This window comes from Leucoraja erinacea, chromosome 15 (genome assembly GCF_028641065.1).
Source record: "Leucoraja erinacea ecotype New England chromosome 15, Leri_hhj_1, whole genome shotgun sequence".
In the NCBI taxonomy this organism is placed as follows: domain Eukaryota; kingdom Metazoa; phylum Chordata; class Chondrichthyes; order Rajiformes; family Rajidae; genus Leucoraja; species Leucoraja erinaceus.
Window position 1 is genome coordinate 42,565,326 of NC_073391.1, and position 24,898 is coordinate 42,590,223.

General features: G+C 47.0%; 1 protein-coding gene across 2 annotated transcripts in view; it reads right to left on the reverse strand.

Moving 5' to 3' along the window:
• The window catches only part of rnls (renalase, FAD-dependent amine oxidase), a 93,834-nt gene that overhangs the window by 60,906 nt on the left and 8,030 nt on the right, over nt 1-24,898 (reverse strand). For both annotated transcript variants that reach the window (XM_055647263.1, XM_055647262.1), the window contains exons 3-4: nt 24,232-24,377; nt 17,184-17,336 (exon numbers count right to left, since the gene is read on the reverse strand). In XM_055647263.1, coding sequence (XP_055503238.1) covers nt 17,184-17,336; nt 24,232-24,377 — 299 coding nt within the window. The remainder of the gene's footprint in view (nt 1-17,183; nt 17,337-24,231; nt 24,378-24,898) is intronic.

Consider the following 24,898-nt stretch of genomic DNA (forward strand, 5'->3'; position numbering starts at 1 on the left):
GATTTCACCTCATTTTAAAAGCAATTAGAAATGCTTTTAAACAACCGTTCGAGATGCCAGTGGCGATAGGGCTGAGCTTTTGTGCAGCATATTTGTTTTTTCTTTTAAAAAGTTAGCGCAGGGACGTAGCAAGGGGCGGCACGGTGGCACAGCGGTAGAGCTGCTGCCTCACAGCGTCACAGACCCGGGTTCGATCCTGACTACGGGTGCTGTCTGTACGGACTTTGTATGTTCAACCTGTCACCTGCGTGGGTTTTCTCCGGGTGCTCCGGTTTCCTCCCACACTCCAAAGACGTACAGGTTTGTAGTCAATTGGCTTCTGTAAATTGAAAATTTTCCCCAGTGTGTGTAGCACAGTGCTAGTGAGCAGGGATCGCTGGTCGGCGCGGACTCGGTGGGCCAAAGGACCTGTTTCCACGCTGTATCTCTAAAGTATAAGTCTAAAGTAAACCATCAAGACCTTGAACAATGCACAACACCAACCTTAACTTGACAAATGACAAATGACAAATAAATGGTATTGTATTGAATTTCTATTGTAACTTTGCATTTCTATGGACTCTCTTTGGTTGCAGTAAGTACGTGCCACGTAGACGTAAGGAACTGCAGATGCTGCAATCTTGTGTAGACTACGAGCGCCGACCTGAAACGTCACCTATCCATGTCCTCCAAAGGTGCTGCCTGACCCGCTGAGTTACTCCAGCAATTTCAAGAACACCTAAATGCTTCAGGAAAACTGATAGGGAGTCAAAACAACATCAGAAAATCAGGACTCGAGGGCCTGAGCTACAGGGAGAGGTTGAGCACGCTCAGACTTTATTCCTTGGAGTGCAGGAGGATGACGGGTGACCAAATAGAGGTGTACAAAATCATGAGCGGAATAGATCAGGTAGAAGCACAGAGTCTCGTGCCCAGAGTAGGGGAATCGAGATCCATTGGACATAGGTTTAAGGCGAGGGGGAAAAGATTTAATAGCAACCCGAGGAGTAACTTATCACACAAAGGGTGGTGAGTGTGTGGAACGAGCTGCCAGAGCAGTTAGTTGAGGCAGGTACTATCGCAGCATTTAGGAAACATTTAGACAGGTACATGGATAGGACAGGTTATAAGGTCATGAGTGATAGGAGAAAAATTAGGCCATTCAGCCCATCAAGTCTACTCCGCCATTCAATCGTGGCTGATCTATCTCTCCCTCCTAACCCAATTCTCCTGCCTTCTCCCCATAACCCCTGACACCCGTACTAATCAAGAATCTATCTGTGCCTTAAAATATTCCATTGACTTGGCCTCCACAGTCTTCTGTGGCAAACAATTCCACAGAATCACCATCCTCTGAGGGGTGGGAGATTGCAACCTTCACGTGGTCCACCCCATTTCAACAAATGCGATCAACCCGGCGTGCACAAACAGAAGATCAAACAGAACAAGTTGTCTTACAACGTTAGGCTGTGCACGCCATAAGCAAGAAGAAGAAGACCATCCTCTGACTGGAGAAATTCCTCATCTCCTTCCTAAAGGAATGTCCTTTAATCCTGAGGCTATGGCCCCTGGTCCTGGACTCTCCCACTAGTGGAAACATCCTGTCCACATCCACTCTATCCAGGCCTTTCGCTACTCTGTACGCTTCAATGAGGTCCCCCTTCATTCTTCTAATCTCCAGCGAGTACAGGCCCAGTGCCATCAAACGCTCATCATATGTTGGGCTTGGAGGGATATGGGATCTGCAATTCATAGAAACATAGATATTAGGTGCAGGAGTAGGCCATTCGGCCCTTCGAGCCTGCACCGCCATTCAATATGATCATGGCTGATCATCCAACTCAGTATCCCGTACCTGCCTTCTCTCCATACCCCCTGATCCCCTTAGCCACAAGGGCCACATCTAATTCCTTGCGTCCACAAGAATGTACTGCACAGTAAGTGTCTCGACCCGAAGCATCGCCCATTCCTTCTCTCCAGAGTTGCTGCCTGTCCCGCTGAGTTACTCCAGCTTTTTATGTCTATCTTCGGTTTAAAACAACATCTGCAGTTCCTTCCCACACAAGTAATTGCGTCAAATACACTGAGTTTCTATCCACTCACGACCAAACAAGTGTACAGTTATCTATAAAGGTCAGCTTCCTCTTTTGCTCTTTAAAAGGAGAAATGACCACGCAGTTTGCACTGCTCGACACCAGATAAAGTGGAAGTAATCTTGTCGCACAAGCTAATTTTAAATATCCTAATTCAGCTCTCCTGCAGCACAAGGAAGAGATTTTCAACCACCTGTTCAAAAATCAGACATCGCAACATTCGATAAATTAACTACTTCCTGGCTTCATGCACACTGCACCCCACTCATTCACATGGCCACAGAGATCCCATTGATTTCCCCAACTTCAAGTTTTCACGCCTTACCCTTCCATATCTCTATGTCTCTCTCTCCCCTGGCTCTCAGTCTGACGAAGGGTCTCGACCTGTTTCCTTTACCATTGTTACTTTTTTTGCATATCTTTCATTCATTTGTTCTATATCTCTCTACATCACCGTCTATATCTCCCGTTCCTCTTTCCCGTGACTTTCAGACTGATGAAGGGTCTCGACCCGAAACGTCACCCATTCCTTCTCTCCAGAGATGCTGCCTGTCCCGCTGAGTTACTCCAGCATTTTGTGGCCATCTTCAGTACGAATATTGATTTCTCTAACTTCAACTAACCCATGTACCCCCTCTCTCTCTCCGTCCCTCCCCCACCCTAATCATCGTACTAGGTTCACTGTCGTCCTGCTACATTTCTCTGTCTGCACAACTCGTTATCACCTAACTCACAGCCAACAATGGACCCTTGTGGGTTCCACCTATCCTTAATCATAATTGGTTATTGCATATCTTTCATGCATTTGTACTGTGTACCTTCTATATCTCTCGTTTCCCTTTCCCGTGACTCTCAGTCTGAAGAAGGGTCTCGACCCCATTCCTTCTCTCAAGAGATGCTGCCTGACCCGCTGAGCTACTCCAGCTTTTTGTGCCTATCTTTGGTTTAAACCAGCATCTGCAGTTCCTTCCTACACAAAGATCCCATTGAGATGGAAGTGGTGCTGTGGGCAGGTAGTGCTGACAAATGTTGTTGAGCAGGGCTTTGTGAGGAAATACATTTTTTTTTAAATGAAGGAAGGAGGGTTAAAGCGCAGAAAGACAGGAAATAAGACACGCAGGACACAAAAAAGACACAAAGTGCTGGAGTAACTCAGTGGGTCTGGCAGCATCTCTGGAGAACATGGATCCAGCACTGAGTTAGTCCTGCAGTTCTTTGTTTCTACATAAAATCATGGAAGAGTTGCTACCTTACAGCGCCAGAGACCCGACCACAGGTGTATGCCCCTGTGGAGTTTGCACGTTCTCCCTGTGACCGCTTGGGTTTCCTCCCACATTTCAAAGACGTGCAGGTTTGTAGGTTACTTGGCTTCTGTGAACTGTCCCCAGTGTGTAGGATTGAATTAGTGTACAGGGACAGCTGGTCGGAGTGGACTCGGCAGGCTGAAGAGCCCGATTCCACTCTGTATCTCTAAACTAAACTATATGGATGGGTGACTTTTGGGTCGGCACCCTTCTTCAGACCCAAATTCTCTCTGAAGTTTGACGGAAATCTAAATTCTAAAAGCTTGGCTTGACCTGTTGGGCATGTCGCACGTCTCTGCATTTTGCAACTTTCTAAGTTCCTTTATTTGTTTTCTCACACTTGGTGGCACGATCTCATGGCTTATTTTTTCACGTTCTTGCTCGAACTTCCTCTATTATTCCAGCAACCAAATGACCTCATCTACTCCTCATCCCCATGGCAACCCTGATCTCAGCCCAGCGGAGATATCCCTCCCCCATCCTCTCTATCACTTTCAACTAAATTGAAGAAGGTTCCCGACCCGAAACATCACCCATCTATGTTCTCCAGAGATGCTGCCTGACCCGCTCAGTTACTCCAGCACTCTGTCTCTTTCCTTGGCAAATCAGCACCTGCAGTTCCTTGTTTCCACTGCATGGGTCCTTATTTTCCCAGTTCTGATGAATGGTCTCCAACCCATAATTTTAGCTGGGTTTGTTTCCCCATGAATGCTACTGGACCCGCGGAGTATTTCCAGCAGTCGTGCGGTGGCGCAGCGGTGGAGTTTCAGCCTGACAGCGCCAGAGATCCGGGTTCGATCCTGACTATGGGTGCTGTACGCACGGAGTTTGTACGTTCTCCCCTGACATGACCTGCGTGGTTTTTCTCCGGGAGCTCCAATTTCCTCCCACAAGCCAAATGCATAGTTTTGTATGTTAATTGACTTCGATAAAATTGCAAATTGACCCTAGTAGACCCTTCAAGATGGCGGTGCTGCCTTAGCAGCTGCGGCTCGCCTGCAGTCCGTCTGTTTTTTTTCTTTTTTTTGTTGTTCTTTTGTCCTGTTTTAGTTAATTTTTGGTTTATTAGGTTGTGTATGTGTGTGGGTGGGGGGGAGAAACATGTTTTTGGTCTCTTCTTTTGGGGGGATGCGACTTCTCTTGTGGCTTAATACTGGAGCTGGCGGCCTCGGAGCTGGGGCTTAATAGCGGCGACCCGGCCTCGGAGCTGGGGCAGCGGCAGCAGTGACCCGGCCTCGGAGCAGCGGCGACCAGGACCTCGGAGCTGGGGCAGTGGCCTCGGAGCGGCAGCAGCGACCCGGCCTCAGAGCTGGGGCAGTGTTCCGGCAGGAGCGGCCACCCGATCCGACCGCGGGCCCAGTGGACGACATCGTCGGGAGCTCGCAGGTCACAGGTTGGTGACCTGTTCTCCGGAGCCTCCGCAGCAACAGCTGTGTCCACTGGACTGGAGGGCCGCAGCTTCGGCAGCTACGACCACCCCGGGCCGCGGAGTTGAACCGGCCCGTTCGCGGAGCTCGGATTCAGCCGCGCGACCGACATTACTTACCATCGCCCGGCGGGGTCACAACATCTGAAGCCTGGATCGCCTCGGCGCAGAGGGAGAACAAGAAGGGATGAGACAAAGACTTAAGACTTTTGCCTTCCATCACAGTGAGGAGGTGCCTGGTGAACTCACTGTGGTGGATGTTAATTTGTGTTTATTGTGTGTTTTTGTCATTTTTACTATATGTAGGACTGCAAGGCAACAAAATTTCGTACAGACCGCAAGGTCTGAATGACAATAAAGGCTACTTTGACTTTGTATATCGGCCAGTGGTAGGTGATCGCTGGTCGGCACGGACACGGTGGGACGAAGGGCCTGTTTCACGATTGTTTTATTGCAGTGGTTCCCAACCTTTTTTTGGCCATGCCCCACCTAATCACCTCTAAAATCCTGATGCCCCCCCCCCCCCCCCATGTGGTGATATATAATTCTTATCATTTAAAAAGTGAACTCCGTTTGCTGAAGAACCTTAAAACGCAAATACCTTGGTTGTAATATAACTACACAATAAAGACCTTTTTTACCCCCCAAAAAAATATTTACTCAAAATAACATCTGAAACATAAACTACATATGTTTACCTGATGGAAAATCCTAAAAAATAAAAATCGAAAATTTGGACCCAGACCTCCTCAATTGCCCCCCTTAAAAATCAAATTGCCCCCCTGTGGGGCGTACGCCCCACGTTGGGAACCACTGTTTTATTGTCATATGTCCCAAAACAGACCAATTAAATTCTTACTTGCAGCAAGTTACAGTGTGTGTGTGTGTGTGTGTGTGTGTGTGTGTGTGTGTGTGTGTGTGTGTGTGTGTGTGTGTGTGTGTGTGTGTGTGTGTGTGTGTGTGTGTGTGTGTGTGTGTGTGTGTGTGTGTGTGTGTGTGTGTGTGTGTGTGTGCGTGCAAAAAAACAAACAGTAATAGTGCTGTATCTCTAAAGTCTAAAGTCAAATTTCTGTCCTTATGGCAATTTGTAAGCTGCCTCTGAGTGATTGCATTATCTTTGCAACTGTTTAATGCGACGCAGTCCTGGAAATAGCAAGTCCAAGTCTGTGGGCAAGTGGCAGGAATGCTCCTTCCATTGCCCAAGCTCTGAACGGCCTCCACCTCCGCAATGGAGCCAAGTTGTCAGCTAGTTCATGGGCAGTCATTCATCACAAAAACTCCCATCTTTCAATCTAAAATTACATGACCACATCTGTGTCTAATTAAATAAGACACAAAGTGCTCCAGTAACCAAGCGGCTCTCTGGAGAACATCGAGTTTTAGTTTAGTTTACAGCTACAGCGTGGAAACAGGCCCTTCGATTAGTACAGGTTTCTTGATTAGTACGGGTGTCAGAGGTTATGGGGAGAAGGCAGGAGAATGGGGTTAAGAGGGAGAGACAGATCAGCCATGATTGAATGGCAGAGAAGACTTGATGGGCCGAATGGCCTAATTCTACTCCTATCCCTTATGACCTTATGACCTCTAAGTCCTCGCCAAACAACGATCCCCGTTCACACTAGTTCTGTGTTATCCCACTTCAGCATCCAACACACCAGAGGAAGTTCACGGAAGCCAATTAACCGACACACCTGCAGGTCTGTGGAATGTGGGAGGAAACCAGAGCACCCGAAGAAAACCCACGTGGTCACAGGGAGAACGTACAAACTCCACGCAGACAGCACCCGTTGTGGGAATCGAAATGGGGTTCGCTCTCTACTGCTGTCGGGCAGCAACTTTGCCAGCCCATCTTCAGGCCCGCCAAATGCAGGCAGGTGGGACTAACGTAGATGGGCCATGTTGGTCTGCATGGGCAAGTTGGGCCGAAGGGCCTGTTTCCACTCTGTATGACTTCCCAAGATCACCACTCGGTCTCTTGCACTCCAATGAATGAAGTCCTAGCCCGCCCAACCACAATAGCACATACCCTCAATTCCTGGCTACATCCTTGTTAGTCCTCTCCAGCTTAATGACATCCTTCCTATAGCAGAGTGACAAAAACTGAACACAAGACTCTTAAATTTTCAACAACTAAGTTACAGAGATAGGTTGAATAAGTTAGGTCTTTATTCTCTGGAGCGCAGAAGGTTAAGGGGGGACCTGATAGAGGTCTTTAAAATGATGAGAGGGATAGACAGAGTTGATGTGGACAAGCTTTTCCCTTTGAGAATAGGGAAGATTCAAACAAGAGGACATGACTTCAGAATTAAGGGACAGAAGTTTAGGGGTAATATGAGGGGGAACTTCTTTACGCAAAGAGTGGTGGCGCTGTGGAATGAGCTCCCAGTGGAAGTGGTGGAGGCAGGTTCATTGGTATCATTTAAAAATAAATTGGATAGGCATATGGATGAGAAGGAAATGGAGGGTTATGGTATGAGTGCAGGCAGGTGGGACTAAGGGGAAAAAAAAAAATGTCGTGATTATTGTCACGTGTACCGAGGTACAGTGAAAAGCTTTTTTGTTACGTGCTAACCTGTCAGCGGGAAGACTATATGTGACTACAACCGAGTCGTCCACAGTGCACAGACAACAAGATACAAAGTATTTTAAATGCTGTCAACGTATCTGCTTGAGTCACTACCCTTGGCAGCACATTCCAGGTAGTCGCCACCCTGTGTGTAAAAAAACTTGCCTCCACATCCAAGGAAAAGGACAGGGAAAAGCTGGAGTAACTCAGCGGGACGGGCAGCATCTCTGGAGAAAAGCAATGGGTGACGTTTCGGGTCGAGATCCTTTTTCAGACTGAGAGTCAGGGGAGAGAGAGGGAATGGAAAGGTACGGAACAAATGAGAGCTGGCACCGATGACCAAGGACAGGTGGAGTTCACAATGGTCGAGGCCCCTCTTCAGACCCGAAACGTCGCCTGGGACTCTATTCCTTGGAGCGCAGGAGGATGAGGGGTATCTTTTCTCGAGAGATGCTGCCTGGCCCGTTGAGCTACTCCAGCTTTTTGGGCCTATCTTAGATGTAAACCAGCATCTGCAGTTCCTTCCTGCACATTTTGCCTGCACATCCACTTTAGACTTTGCCCCGCTCTCTAAGCTGCATCTTCCGGTCTTTGATATTTCCACCCTGGAGCCTAGATAGCAACTTTTGATCAATCTACAAGAGGAGCTCATCTTTTTGCAGCAGTATGTATCAAACTACCCATTCAAAGCACTTTTGTTAACACCATTGACCACAAATGTAACCAGGCTGGTAATATCAGCCAACGCCCATGAGCATAGACCTCTTGGCATTGCAATCAACGGCTCAATAAGTACAACGTCGCCGAACCATTGTGGTTGTTTCAAGACACAGAAAGCTTTGGGCCAAACGCAAGCAAGTGGGACAAGTGTATCTGGGAGATGTTTAGTCAGAGGGTGGTGAATCTGCGGAATTTATTGCCGTGGAGGCCAAGTCAATAGAGATATTTTTAAGGCAGAGATAGATAATCTTGATTAGTCAGTGGGTCAGAGGTTATGGGGAGGAGGCAGGAGAATGGGGTTAGGAGGGAGAGATAGACCAGCCGTGATTGAATGGCGGAGTGGACTTGATGGGTCGAATGCTCCTATCACTACTCCTATCACTTATGAACTTATGTTGGTCTGTTTGGGCATGTTGGGCCGAAGGGCCTGTTTCCACACTATGACCCTGTTTGAGAATGAACCAAACACAGGAGCACCCGAAGAAAACCCACGTGGTCACAGGGAGAACGTACAAAGTCCGTACAAACTCCGTACCCAAGGTCAGGATCGAACCCGGGTCTCTAGCGCTATAAGGCAGCGACTCTACCACTGTCGTTCCGCCAGTTTGCGTGTGGTCTCACTCAGGCAGTGGACGAGGCCCAGGACAGAAAGATCGGTATGGGAACGGGGAGGGGAGTTAACGTTCTTCCTGTGATGGCATGGGTCTTCACCGGGTCCTCCGGGTTTTAGTTTAGTTTGGTTTATTGTCAAATAGAGTCATAGAGCATGGAAACAGGCCCATCGGCCCAACTTGCCCACGCCGACCAACATGTTCCATCGACACTAGTCCCACCTGCCTACTTTTGGCCCACGTCTCACTAAACCTCGAACCCAGAATTAAAATTAAAACGAAGGAAATAGGCAACCGAAACGTTGCCTATTTCCTTCGCTCCATAGATGTTGCCTCACCCGCTGAGTTTCGCCAGCATTTTTGTCTAGTTTCAATTTTCCAGCATCTGCAGTTCCTTCTTAAAGCATATAGCTTACATGTGGGGCAAAGAGATACTTTAAAACGGGACATGACATTGCTTTCTTCACAACATCCTTATCTGCAGAATGTTAAACTGGACGAGGAGTCTAATTTTGCTCGTCGATTGGCACAGGGTACCGGAGACATGCAGAGACTTGTTTGGGATCAGTGTGACACATAATCCAGCAGTGCCTCTGTACCGAGAGAACGGCTATGAGCCACATGCAAGCCTTGTTGTTACAATGTCGGAGGCAGCAATGCTTTGCATTTTAAAGTGATAATGATCCGGGCAGTGAATAATTTCCTATTTTAAGGACAACTTGCAGGCGTTTCAGGATTCCAGTTCCAGGAATGAGTGGGTTAGCATATGATGAGCACTTGACAGCACTGGGCCTCTACTCGTTGGAGTTTAGAAGGTTGAGGGGGGGGACCTCATTGAAACTTACAGAATAATGAAAGGCTTAGATAGAGTGGATGTGGAGAGGATGTTTCCACTGGTGGAAGAGTCTAGGACCAGAGGTCATCGCCTCAGAATTAAAGGGCGCTCTTTTAAAAAGGAGATGAGGAGGAACTTCTTTAGTCAGAGGGTAGTTAATCAAGAATTTGTCCATCTCTGTCATAAAGATATCAACTGACCTGGCCTCTGCAGCCCTCTGTGGCAATGAGTTCCACAGGGTAGTTAATCTGTGGAACTCATTGCCACAGACGGCTGTGGAGGCCGTCAATCGATATTTTTAAGGCAGAGATGGACAAATTCTTGATTAGAACGGGTGTTGGGTTATGGGGAGAAGGCAGGAAAATGGGAGTAAGAGGCAGAGATTAGCTATGATTGAATGGCAGAGTAGACTCGATGGGCCGAATGGCCTAATTCTACTCCCATAACTTGTGAATATCAGGTACATGTATACAATGAGTATAGATGTTGGGAGGTTATGTTACACTTATACAAGACATCGGTGAAGCCATGCTTGAGAATTCTGTTCAGTCTTGGTCACCATGTTATAGGAAAGATGTTGTCAAGCTGGAAAGGGTGCAGAGAAGATTTACGAGGATGTTGCCAGGATCCGAGCGCTTGAGCTATAGGGAGAGGTTGAGCAGGCTATGAGTCTATTCCTTGGAGCGCAGGAGGATGAGGGGTGATCTTTTAGAGGTGTACCAAATCATGAGAGGGATAGATTGGGTTAACACAGAGTGTTTTACCCAGAGTAGGGGAATCAAGAACCAGAGGACATATATTTAAGGTGAGAAGGGAAAGATTTAATGGGAACCTGAGGGGCAACATCTTTTCCACAAAGGATGGTAGGTCAGTGATAATATTTATACTGAAGAACAGTGGCGCAGCGGTAGAGTTGCTGCTTCACAGCGCCAGAGACACGGGTTCGATCCTGATCACGGGTGCTGTCATTGCGGAGTTTGTACGTTCTCCCTGTGACCACGTGGGTTTTCTCCGGTGTTCCGGTTTAGAAACATAGAAAATAGGTGCAGGAGGAGGCCATTCGGCCCTTCGAGCCTGCACCGCCATTCATTGTGATCATGGATGATCGTCCCCTATCAATAACCCGTGCCTGCCTTCTCCCCATATCCACTAGCCCCTAGAGCTCTAACTAACTCTCTCTTAAATCCATCCAGTGACTTGGCCTCCACTGCCCTCTGTGGCAGGGGATTCCATAAATTCACAACTCTCTGGGTGAGAAGGTTTTTTCTCACCTCACTCTTAAATGACCTCCCCTTTATTCTAAGAATAAAGTGGGTTTCTTCCCACGCTCCAAAGATGTACAGGTTTGGAGGTTAATTGGCTTGGTAAAATTGTAAATTATCCAGAGTGTGTGTAGGATTGTGTTAGTGTGCAAGGATTGCTGGTCGGCATGGGCTCGGTGGGCCATAGGGCCTGTTTCCGTGCTATATCTCTAAACTGAACTAACCTAAACTAAATGGAAAACAGAACTCATTAAGAGTAAAATCTAACTCTCTGGGTGAAAAAGTGTTTCCTCATCTCAGTCCTAAATGGCCTACCCCCTATTCATAAACTGTGACCCCTGGTTCTGGAATTCCCCAAACATAGGGAACATTTTTCCTGCATCTAGCCTGTCCAATCCCTTAAGAATTTTATATGTTTCACTCTTTTGTCTCCTTTTCACCTCTATCCTTTGTCATTTACTCCACCCGTCAGCTAATCAATGGGGGGCCTTAATGGGAATCTGAGGGGCAACTTTATTTTCCCCACACAGAGGGTGGTGGGTGTATGGAACGAGCTGCCAGAGGAGAGGACATTTAAGAAACGTTTTGACATGTGCATGGATAGGGCAGCTTTGGAGGGGTACGGGCCAAACGCAGGCAGGTGGGACTAGTGTAGCTGGGACATGTAGGGCAGGTTGGGCTGAAAGGCCTGTTTCCACGCCGTCAGCCACTGTGATTCTTATCTTTTCCCTTCCCGTTCATCTCCAATCTCTTTCACATCTTGCCAAAAGAAGTTGCCAGCTACATCTGTTTCATGTAGAATTCAGCTACTGTTCCGGAGTTTGGGCCTGAGAAAGGTTATAAACTGCACAAAAAGGAAGACTGCGACACAAGACCTAAATATAGGTCTGAACAGCCAGGGCCCCGATAATTAAGTTGCCGAGACATCTGCCAGGCAACTGGGAGCGCTGGGCTAAACGTGGTTGAGATATGTACGGGGGGGGGGGGGTGGGAAGGTTTCTGTTCGCATGGTTTTAATTGCGCGAGTATTTGCGGTAAGGGCCACCATTACGGATCAAAATTACAATCAACGGGGGAGCCAAACCAGGGGAATCAGAGCGTAAGGAGGAGGGGAAGTAGAGCGGGGTCAGAATGGGAATTTTTCAACGTGAAATGTCTGGGCAATAAATGAAGCAGTCTTGCTGGTCTCGAAGCTGGGATCCCACCTGCCAGAATTTTGGTTCTGTTCGCCAATCCTGACTCAGGACGAGATATCACGCGTTTTTTTTCAGCAACGCCGTCCAAGCTGAGAACAAGAGAAAGGATTTAAAAAAAAACACCCCCAGCGTTTTTGTTTTAAAATGGCCACGAGACTGAGAGTAGCCAGAATCATAAGGGTTTTGTTTCTGTTGCTCTGCACACAGCGTTGGCTCGGACGCAAGTGCCTGCTTAGCAAATGTCGTTCAGCAATGGTCTACTTTTCAGGGCCTGAGGGACTCAACCGAATAGGTAGCAACTTTGTGAGGCTAATTTTGGAAGCTGCTTAACCTGGGCGAGTTTCAGTGCAGAAAATTGTTTCCAGACCAAAGTCTGCCCTCTGCCTTGCACTGTAGTCCATCTGATGACTCTCTCATGCTGCCACCTTGTGTCCCTTGATGAACAACGGTACGTTACTGAAATACTCTATTTCCTCCTTCTTTCTGCTGGCCATGCCGTCTCTAGGTCAGAGTTGTCAAGTTAACTCCGTGCCTTCTGTTCAACGCAGTCTGTAACTTTCCGCCCTCTGTATCTTTTCCCTTCGCTCGATCGATACAGGTGCTCCCCGGTTTACGACGCTTCGACTTGCGATATTTCGACTTTCCGATCGGCAAACGCGGCGAGCCGCTCGTCACTTCCGGTCACGTGATCGCAATGTATTAAATGCGTTTTCGACTTACGATATTTTCGGTTTACGTTATCGGAACGTAACCCCATCGTAGGTCGAGGAGCAGCTGTACCTGAGCGTAGTATTACCTGATCTGAAGATAGACACAAAGTGCTGGAGCAACTCAGTGGGTCAGGCAGCATCTTTCTAGTTTTTAGTTTAGAGATGCAGCGCGGAAACGGGGGGTGGAGGGTTAAGCAGATGGTTGGGACAAAGGCCGGAAGATTGGAACCAAAGGAGTGAGACAAAAGGATTGAAGAGTTGAAAATTGTGAAGCCAGAGGAAGGAATGAGAGTGGTGGGGGAGGTGTGAGGAGAGAAAGGGAAGGGGGAGGAGAGTTGTTGGCGGGGTTAACTAAAACTGCCCAAATGGAATATGAGGTGCTGTTGCTCCAGTTTGCATGTGGCTTCAATCGAGCAATGAAGGAGGCCCAGGACAGAAAGGACGGTGTAGGAATAGGCAGGGGAGTTGAAGTGGTTGGCAACCGGGAGATCCAATTGTGAAAATGTTGCTTTTCACTGTATTCCAAAGCAAGTGACAATAATAAACCTAAACGTTGAATTTCCAACAGAAAATATCTATATTCCTAATACATCTTATCCATTTTGATAGATTTAGTCATAGAGAGATACAGTGCGGAAACAGGCCCTTCAGCCCAACTTGCCCACAACCGCCAACATGCCCCAGCTACGCTAGTTCCACCTGCCTGCGCTTGGTCCATTTCCCTCCAAATCTGTCCTATCCATGTATTTGTCAAACTGAATTTTAAATGCTGGGATAGTCCCAGCCTCAGCTACCTCCTCTGGCAGCTTGTTCCATACACCCACCACCCTTTGTGATTTAAACGTAGAGAATGTGCAGATCCACATAAAATCAACCGATATGCAAAATACTTTAAAACAGTTATGTGGCACCACTCATGTCCAAGATAAACTACAGACTTTAGAGATACAGCACAGAAACAGGCCCTTCAGCCTACCGAGTCTTTGCCGACCAGTGATAATAGCACGATCCGACACACTAGGGACAATTTACAAATTTTTTTTAACCATGGCAATTAACCTACAAACCTGTACATCTTTGGAATGTGGGAGGAATGTCTGCCATGGGCTGGACCTACACAATGAATGGAAGAGTTCTGGGACCTGTTGTAGGGCAGAGGGATCTAGGAGTGCAGGTGCATGGTTCCTTGAAGGTGCAATGGGAGGTAGATAAGGTGGTCAAAAAGGCTTTTGCCACTTTGGTTTTCTTAAATCAGAGTATAAAAGTTGGGAGGTCATATTGCAGTTGTATAAAATGTTGGTGAGGCTGCGTTTAGAGTATTGTGTTTAGTTCTGGGCACCATTTTATAGAAAATATGCTGTCAAGCTGGAAAGGGTACGGAGAAGATTTACAAGGATGTTGCCAGGGCTAGAGGGTCTGAGCTGTAGGGCGAGGTTGAGTAGGCTGGGTCTGTATTCCTTGGAGCGCAGGAGGATGAAGGATGATCTTATAGAGGTGTACAAAATCATGAGGGGAATAGATCGGGAAGATGCACAGAGTCTTTTGGCCAGAGTAGGTGAATCGAGGACCAGAGGACATGCTGTAGGTTTAAGATGAAGGGGAAAAGACTTCATAGGAATCTGAGGGGTAACATTTTCACACGAAGGGTGGTGGGTGTATGGAACAAGCTGCCAGAGGAAGTAGTTGAGGCAGGGACTATCCCAACGTTTAAGAAACAGTTAGACAGGTCCATGGATAGGACAGGTTTGGAGGGATATGGACCAAACTCAGGTAGGTGTGACTAGTGTAGCTGGGACATGTTGGCCAGTGCGGGTATGTTGGGCCGAAGGGCCTGTTACACACTATGACTCTGACATCACCCATAGGCAGGATCGAATCCAGGTCTCTGGCGCTGTAAGGCAGCAAACTCTTCCGCTGTGCCACTGTGCTTAGACCCAAAATTGTACAGAGCTTTTTCAGCTTTACAGTAACATAATCCTTGCACATAGAGGATAAAAAAGAAAGGCAGGCAGCTATACGGCGACACGTACAATCTCAAAACCATTAGATTACTTTTTTAAATAATTTATCGCAGACCTGGTTTATGCTTTCAGCTCCATAACCTTTAGGGACTGTAAATATTTAAGCTGTAGGGACAAATCCTTTGGCAATAATGTATTACCGCTTTGCTACTATTTCAAAATTGGTCGACAGCAGAAAATCTAAAAATGGTAATTATTTAGAAGTATACCCAAGCATAAAAAAAATATTAGTCAAAGTAAGTTTTGCAGGCTGGTAATCTGCATTGCAGCTGTGTTGTTGCTACAATACCAGGACTTTCATATGAAGAAAGACTGGATAGACTCGGCTTGTACTCGCTAGAATTTAGAAGATTGAGGGGGGATCTTATAGAAACTTACAAAATTCTTAAGGGGTTGGACAGGCTAGATGCAGGAAGATTGTTCCCGATGTTGGGGAAGTCCAGGACAAGGGGGTCACAGTTTAAGGATAAAGGGGAAATCCTTTAGGACCGAGATGAGAAAAACATTTTCCACACAGAGAGTGGTGAATCTCTGGAATTCTCTGCCACAGAAGGTAGTCGAGGCCAGTTCATTGGCTATATTTAAGAGGGAGTTAGATGTGGCCCTTGTGGCTAAAGGGATCAGGGGGTATGGAGAGAAGGCAGGTACGGGATACTGAGTTGGATGATCAGCCATGATCATATTAAATGGCGGTGCAGGCTCGAAGGGCCGAATGGCCTACTCCTGCACCTATTTTCTATGTTTCTAATACTCCACACCATTGAACTATTGATACAGAAGCTAGCTTAATTCCTAAGTAGAGGTCCTTGCAGTCGCAAGGAACTGCAGATGTTGGTTTACAAATAAAGACACATAGTGCTGGAGTAACTCAGCTGCTAAGGCAGCATCTCTGGAGGACATGGATGGGAAGCTTCTTAAATTTTAGATAACTACTAACCCTTGGGACGACAGCCTTGGACTTTTGACTCCCTCTCTTCCCTGTGCCCTTTGTGAATGCACAGCCATTTCTCACACCATCCGGCCCCCTTTTGAGGTTGGTTCATTGTCACTTGTACCGAGGTACAGTGAAAAGCTTCTGTTGCGCTAACGAGTCAGCGGAAACGCAATCCATGATTACAATCGAGCCATTTACAGTGTACAGACTGCGGATGGCAAGTCAATGGGTATTTTTTTAGGCAAGGACAGGTGGGTTCTTGATTAGTACAGGTGTCAGAGTTAAGGCAGGAAAATGGTGTTCGCAGGGAGAGATGGATTAGCCACGATTGAATGGCGGGTAGACTTGATGGGCCAAATGGCCTAATTCTGCTCCCATCACTTATGAACAGACCCGGAAGTCGGCTATGGGAATGGATCTGCCGACTCCGGCCGGGCTGGAGTTCCAGAGCTCTGGCCACATGGGAGCAGATTCAACCCGCCGATTGGCCACGGAAGTCCCGATGACATCAAGATCAGCTGCCTCACCCGGCCTAAGCAGCACATTTTCGGGGTGGGGGGGTGGGGGGGGGTTTGCGGGGGGTGATTTCAAGTGCGCTCTCGTAATTTTGGCCGGATTAAAGGAGGTGCCAGATCACCAGTTGAAGTAAAATAAAAGGTGGACCTGATTTGTAATAGTCCAAAACCTTTGGCTTCAGCAAATATTGTTTTGTCTCCACACGTTTCACACGGATCAGACAACACCACCCAGTTACCTTCCCGCCACTTGGAACTGTCAACCTGGAGAAACTCAGCGGGTGCGGCAACATCTATGGAGCGAAGGAAATAGGCAACGCAAACGTTGCCTATTTCCTTCGTTCCATAGATGCTGCCGCACCCGCTGAGTTTCTCCAGCACTTTTGTCTACCTTCGATTTTCACACATCTGCAGTTCCTTCTTGAACAGTCAACCTGGAGTGTGAATTTCAAACAGACATGTTTTTGCCTACTAATTGTTGGCAAATTGACAAAAAATTAATATAACTTTGTCTGTTTAACTTTTTAAAAAAGCGCTTTGTTGTTATATTGATTTTAACAGTAATAGACAACCAGTGAGAGTTATGAAAACCAAAACATCAAGAATCGATATACGTTTTGATACAAATTCAAATCCTATGTTCAGTTTAGTTTAGAGATACAGCGCAGAATCTCGCCCTCCCATCCACTCCATTGAGCCTGCAGCAACCAGCGACCCCCGCACACTTACGTTATCCTACACATACTAGGGACAATTTACTTTTATACCAAGTAAATTGACCTACAAACCTGTACGTCTTTGGAGTGTGGGAGGAAATCAAGGATCTCGGAGAAAACCCACACAGGTCACGGAGGGAACGTACAAACTCCGTTCAGACAAGCACCTGTAGTCGGGGTCGAAACCGGGTCTCTGGCGCTGTGAGGCAGCAATTGTGCCGCTGCCCTTTGTTGGTGTTGGCATAAGTGTTGGCGATAGTGATTCTTTGCTTCATTTGGAAGAAAGTGCACTTACGGGTCTTCATGTCTCCTTGCAGTTTAAGCATCTGAGGAACAGGCATCGTCAGGACAACGGCATCAAACATTTCCGCAGGGCCCGAGTCGCAGCACACCTCCAATTTCCCCTCTTTGAGGTTGATGCGGGTAACATGGCGATTGTACAGCACGTCTGGATGTTGAAAGAAATCAGGCATGAACAACAAGGAACTGCAGTTGCTGATTAACGCACAAGAGGGACACAAAGGTCAGGCAACATCTCTGGTTATCGTGGATAGGTGACTTTTCAGGTCGCGACCCTTCTTCAGAAGAAGAGCCTAGAGTAACTCAGCGGGTCAGACAGCATCGTTGGGGAACATGGACAGGTGACGAGTAGGAAGGAACTGCAGATGCTGGTTTCCACCGAAGATAGACACAAAAAGTTGGGGTAAATCAGCGGGTCTGAGACAGCATCGCTGGAGAGAAGGAATAAGTGCTGGAGTACTGGAGTAACTCAGCGGGACAGACAAGTTCAAGTTCAAGTTGCATTTATTGTCACATGCACCTTTTGGTACAGTGAGATTTGAGTTACCATGCAGCCATACGAATATAAAAGAACATGATAGAATTTAACGTAAACACCTCCCCTCACAGCATCCCTGGAGAGAAGGAATGGGTGACGTTTCGGGTCGAGACCATTCTTCACTCTGAGATGTTGGGCAAAGCTGTAAGGCAGCAGCTCTACTGCTGCGCCACTGTGCTGCCCCCTAATGCCCCATCATATATGATGATTTATGATGGGGAAAAAAACATCAAATAACCTGATGCGTAGGAAGGAACTGCAGATGCTGGTTTAAACCGAAGATAGACACAAAAAGCTGCAGTAACTCAGCGGGGCAGGCAGCATCTCTGGAGATAAGGAATGGGTGACTTTCGCGTCAAGACCTCTCTGAAGAAGGGTCTCGAACCAAACGTCACCCATTCCTTCTCTCCAGGGATGCTGCTCAGTTACTCCAGCCTTTTGTGTCTATTAACAGGGCTGCCAACATTGGGTGAGAGTTGGGAGTGAGAAATTGCGAGAGACCAAGCCCGAGGGAGCACAGCGACCGAGGTTGAGGGGGAGGGAGAGGGAGAGTCCACAGGTACTTATCTAATGCGGTTATCTTTTATGGGGCACTTCACGGACCTAATTTTGTATAACATAATTTGCTACATCCATTGGCTTCTTGTTACCTAACATGCTAGTTACTTTGTCAAATAAGTCATCAATTGGTTGAACACAATTTCTCATCCATAAAATTATACTCACTCAGCTGTATAAGTATTCTGTTACTATTTCCTTAATTTTCCTAACAAACTGTCCTGAAGTCATTTTCACCCACAATATTTTCTGTATTTTGCTGTCTTCCTCTCAGCTGTGACTTTTCCGAAATGCAAAGTCCAATAACTATATACTTAAGCAATATTATTCTATGTGATCTTGAGAATACATAATATTTTCTGTTGTATTCATAACACAACAATGATAGAAAGATCTTTGTTTTGATTGCACCTACCAACATGTATACATTATTATATCGCAGTTAATATGTACCAAGGGCAAATTTTTGTTCTAATGCTCCCCATTCCCAATTACTTTTACAGTGAAGTGATTGAAATCCAAGTGAATTTTAATGGCATCAGAAAAATAAAACCTGATAAAAATGGATGATATTCATTACTTGGTTGGTTGGAGTCAGTATCAGCACAATTACTATATTAAACTTTGAATCTTCAGATGTTCTGGTTCAAGCTAAAACTAAAGACAAATAATAACCTCCTCACACATTCTCTGTCACTCCTTTAAAATATGCCTCTTCTTCTCTTCTTTGAACAAGCTCTTAAACATCACATCTGAATCAGTTTACATCTGATTACACTCCTTGAGGATGTTTATCTACGTGTTCAATTATTATTATAATAATAATAATAATATAATAATAATAATAATAATAATAATAATAATACATTTTATTTATGGGCGCCTTTCAAGAGTCTCAAGGACACCTTACAAAAATTTAGCAGGTAGAGGAAAAACATGTAAGGGGATTGAAATAAATAGTAGAGACATAACTAGTACACAAAGTAAAGACAGAATTCAATACAAAACACGATATGAGCCAATTAATGCACAGATGAAAAGGGATGGGGACGTGGGGCTAAGGATAGGCAGAGGTGAAGAGATGGGTCTTGAGGCAGGACTGGAAGATGGTGAGGGACACAGAAATGCTGATCAGTTGGGGGAGGGAGTTCCAGAGCCTGGGAGCTGCCCTGGAGAAGGCTCTGTCCCCAAAACTGCGGAGGTTGGACTTGTGGATGGAGAGGAGACCGGCTGATGTAGATCTGAGGGACCGTGAGGGTTGGTAGGGGAGAGGAGGTCAGTGAGATATGGGGGGGGGCCAGATGGTGGAGGGCTTTGTAGGTGAGGATCAGGATTTTGTAGTTGATCCGGTGGGAGATGGGAAGCCAGTGAAGTTGTTTGAGGACTGGAGTGATGTGATGCCAGGATTTGGTGTGGGTGATGAGTCGGGCGGCTGCGTTCTGGACCAGTTGGAGTCGGTTGATGTAGGTGGAGCTGATGCCAAGGAGAAGTGAGTTGCAGTAGTCCAGTCGGGAGGAGATGAAGGCATGGATGAGTCTTTCAGCAGCGGGAGGTGTGAGAGAGGGTCTGAGTTTGGCGATGTTGCGGAGATGGAAGAAGGAGGTTTTAATGACAACTAATAAATAACGAGATTGCGGACATTTATATTCAACCTGTCAAAGGTATTTGGGGGGGGGGGGGGGGGGGTTAGAAATAGTCAGTGAGGTAAACAAACATAATAGTTGAGTGGCAAATAACAATGGTGCTACCTTCCCAGTATTTAACTGAAGGAAATAATGGGTTACCTGGGCTGTATGTTGTGACAGACAGCCTGACGCCTTGCATGTCATTTTAATATTACACTTATCCCATCCCCCTGGATATTCCGGATTAATAAAATAAGGTTTAGTCAACTAATTACAAATCAGGCTAATTACAAATCAATAACATTAGCCAACTCCGAAACAGGAAGCGTTGAGCATTGGGATCCAGACATCACGGACAACTGGCCTCAGTTCCCCGCTGACATCTGGCAGTGCTCTCCGTCTGAACCGGTGCGTTTTTGAAAGTGGGGGGGCTTAGCGATCACTGGCCTTGGGTGTAACTGGCGAGGGAGTGGAGTGACTGAGTGGGGGAAGGGAGGATGCGGGAAGGGAGGGTAGGGACATTTTGGAATTTGATGTATTAAAATTATGTTTTAGTGCATTGTAGAAGTATGATTTCAGTGTTTTTTGTTTGAAGTATTTTTAAGAGGCAACTTTTTAAGGGATAACCTTGTGCGGGGATCGCTGGTCGGCAAGAAATTGGTGGGCCGAAAGGTGCTTGTTTCCGCACTGTATGTCTAAACTAAACTAAAATAAACCAATTTAGGAGGATTACAAGTTAGGGTATTAGGATCATTTAAATAACCATGAAACTGGGAGAAATTAAACCCATAATAATAGTTGATGCTGGAAATCTGAATTAAGAACACAAAATGCACCAAGTGCTCAGCTGGTATCTACAGTAGGTACGAGTCGTGGGTGGTTCAATACACAAAATGTGCTCAGTAATTCACTCAGGCTACACTGACTCATGGCCACCGACGCCAAGGATAACAGCTGCAACAACATTGGAATTCCACCCCCTGCTGGGTGGCACGCCATCCTGCCTTGGAAATCTATCGCCAGCAGGGGGCGGCAGCACAGTGGCGCAGCGCTAGAGACCCGGACAGTACCAGAGACCCAGGTTCCATCCTCACCTCAAGTGCTGTCCCGTACGGAGATTGTGCCTTCTCCATGTGACTGTTTCCTCCGGGTTTTCTACTCAGTCTGAAGAAGGGTCTTGGCCCGAAACGTCACCCATTCCTTCTCTGCAGAGATCCTGCCTGTCCCGCTGAGTTACTCCAGAATCTTGTGTCTATCTTCGATTTAAACCAGCATCTGCAGTTCCTTCCAACACATTTTGAGCTACTCCACCATTTTGTTTACTCCAGATTCCAGCATCTGTTGTTCCTTCTGTCTCCGTTAAATATCAAGGTATCCCTCTGAGTTCCTCCAGTACTTTTGTGTTTTACCGAAAATAATACAACGTGTTGTGTGGTCCTTCCTGACAATGCAGCCTCCATAATAACTATTCCCCCATCTTTAGTCATAGAGTGATACAGTGTGGAAACAGGCCCTGCGGCCCAACTTGCCCACACCAGCTAACAATGTCCCGGATACACTAGTCCCACTTGCTTGCGCTTGGTCCATATCCCTCCAAACTTGTCCAATCCATGTATCTGTCTAACTGCTTCTTAAACGATGAGATCGTTCCAGCCTCAACTACCTCCTCTGGCAGCTTGTTCCATACACCCACCACCCTATGTGTGAAAAAGTTACCACTCGGATTCCTATTAAATCTTTCCCCTTCACCTTGAATCTATGTCCTCTGCTGCTTGATTCCCCTACTCTGGGCAAGAGACTCTGTGCATCTACCCGATCTATTCCTCTCATGATTTTGTACACCTCTATAAGATCACCCCCTCATCCTCCTGTGCTCCAAGGAATTGAGACCCAGCCTACTCAACCTCTCCCTGTAGCTCACACCCTCTAGTCCTGGCAACATCCTCGTAAATCTTTTCTGAACCCTTTCAAGCTTGGCAATATCTTTCCTATAACATGGTGCCCAGAACTGAACACAATATTCTACATGTTGAAGAAGGAACTGCAGATGCTGGAAAATCGAAGGTACACAAAATTGCTGGAGAAACTCAGCGGGTGCAGCAGCATCTATGGAGCGAAGGAAATAGGCAACGTTTCGGGCCGAAACCCTTCTTCAGACTGATGGGGGGTGGGGGGGGGGGGGGGAGAAGGAAGGAAAAGGGGAGGGGGAGGAGCCCGAGGGCAGGCGGATGGGAGGGTGGGAGGAGACAGCTAGAGGGTTAAGGAAGGGGAGGAGACAGCAAGGGCTAGCAAAATTGGGAGAATTCAATGTTAATGTTAATCCGCTGCTCTAGGTGTCAGCTGATTTACATCGGGGAGATTAAGCGTAGGTTGGGCGATCATTTCGCCGCACACCTCCGCTCAGTCCGCAATAACCAACCTGACCTCCCGGTGGCTCAGCACTTCAACTCCCCCTCCCATTCCCAATCCGACCTCTCTGTCCTGGGTCTCCTCCATTGCCAGAGTGAGCAACAGCGGAAATTGGAGGAACAGCACCTCATATTCCGCCTGGGGACCTTGCGTCCGGATGGCATTAACATTGAATTCTCCCAATTTTGCTAGCCCTTGCTGTCTCCTCCCCTTCCTTAACCCTCTAGCTGTCTCCTCCCACCCTCCCATCCGCCCGCCCTCGGGCTCCTCCTCCTCCCCTTTTCCTTCTTTCCCCCCCCCCCCCCCCCCCCCCCCCATCAGTCTGAAGAAGGGTTTCGGCCCGAAACTTCGCCTATTTCCTTCGCTCCATAGATGCTGCTGCACCCGCTGAGTTTCTCCAGCAATTTTGTGTACCTACAATATTCTATATGCGGTCTCACCAACGTCTTATACAACTGCAATGTGGCCTCCCAACTTCTATACTCGATACTCTGACTGATGAACCTTCCTTCTGCCCACCATCCATGTTATAGTCATACAGAAAGATAATAGGCCCTTCGGCCCAACACGTCCATGCTGACCAAGATGCGCCATCCAAGCTAGTCCCATATGCCTGCATGTGGTCCATATACGTACCTCCAAACCTTTTGTATCCATGTATCTACCCAAATGTCTTTCAAATTGTTGTTATTGTATCCGCCCGAACTATCTCCTCTGGCAGACACAAAATGCTGGAGTAACTCAGCGGGTGAAGCAGCATCTATAGAGAGAAGGAATTGGCGATGTTTTGGGTCGTGACCCTTCTTCAGGCTCGCCCGCTGAGTTACTCTAGCATTTTGGGTCAACCGACGATTTTCCCAGCATCTGCAGTTCTTTCTTACATATCTCCTCTGGCAGCTCATTCCATACGCCCACTGCTCTCAGGGTTAAATAAACTCTTCTAAAAAAAACAAAATATTTGCCACGTGCTCATATGATTGAACCGTTTCTTTTAAATACAGAATGGAAACCGTACGAATGTTATCTTCATTGGTAGCTTCAAGCACAAGTATTCTGTGTAGTAAAAACAGTTTGCGATTGATTGAAGGATGAAGCATGGAAACAGGCCCTTCTGCCCACCGGGACCATGCTACCCATCGATCACCCGCTCACACTAGTTCTACGTTATCCCACTTTCTCATCCACTCCCTGGGGTAATTTTACAGAGGAACAATTAACCGATAAAAACCCGCACGTCTTTGGGACGTGGGAGGAGATGGAGCAACGCACACGGTCAAAGGGAGAATGACGGGTGAATGCGATACGATGGAACTTCATTCATCCCCGGAGGGAACATGGTCCGCCAACAGTCACAACGCACAAGAAGGTACACCAAAAATTGAAATTAAAATTAAATTAAAGATGGAAAAAAAAGACAAGCTGGCTGCCGCGTGCACAGCGCCTTAACCGGAACGAACAAACAAACAAACACAGGCTGATCCCCTGGGCAGAGGATTCTAAAACTAGAGTGCCCCCCCCCCCCACCCTTTGTTCTCCCCCCTGTCCCTCACGGAGTTTCCCCCCATGACTGGTCCCCATTGTTTAGTGCAAGATAAATCCAGTAAAGTCTGATCAAAAGATGGTTTGAAAATTCTGCAATGGGGTAGATGGGAGGTCGGGACCACTATCCGGTTGGTGAGGATGATTCAATTGTCTTAATAACAGCTGGAAAGAAAGAAATCCCTGAATCCCGGGGGCGGGGTGCGTTTTCAAACTTCTGTACCTCTTGCGCCTCTTAAATTATTAACGAGCTGTTGACATCACCCCTTTAATTGGCATTCAGTTTCAGGCCTCCACTGGTAAAACTTTACAACCTGCTCTCAACAGTCTGGCCCAATAAACAGGATCATAAAGTTGATTTTGCCGTCCAATACCTGAGTCACTGAGGTAATATTTGACAATCGAGGAGATCCCTCGGGGTGCCACGTAGTTACAGATTCCTTCGTCTTTTATTGTTATTCCTTCCACGGAACCAAGAAGAGGTTTTAAAACGCCTCGCGACACCAACTCTTCATAAAAACTGAGAAAGAAAGAACATATAGCTGCATTTTTAAAAAATTGTTTCCAGATTAGCAATCCGATATATTAGCCAAGTCGTAATTTAGTTTCGTTTGGAGATGCGGCATAGAAACATAGAAAATAGGTGCAGGAGTAGGCCATTCGGCCCTTCGAACCTGCATCGCCATTCAATATGATCATGGGTGATCATCCAACTCAGTATCCTGTACCTGCCTTCTCTCCATACCCCCTGATCCCTTTAGCCACAAGGGCCACATCTAACGCCCTCTTAACAGGCCCCTCGGCCCAACGAGACCGCGCCGGCCAGCGATCACCGCACACTAGCACCAGTCCTTATCAGAGGGTTGGCAACGAGTGCTATTTGGCATGGGCCTCATGCCTGTCTGCTTCAAAGGGATCTTGATTTGAGGGCCTCTAAAATTGAAATTGGCCTGGGCCTCAGTTCATCCATGAGCGGGCCTGACTCGCACTATCCTACACACACTAGTGACAATTTGACATGGATACCAAGCCAATTAGCCC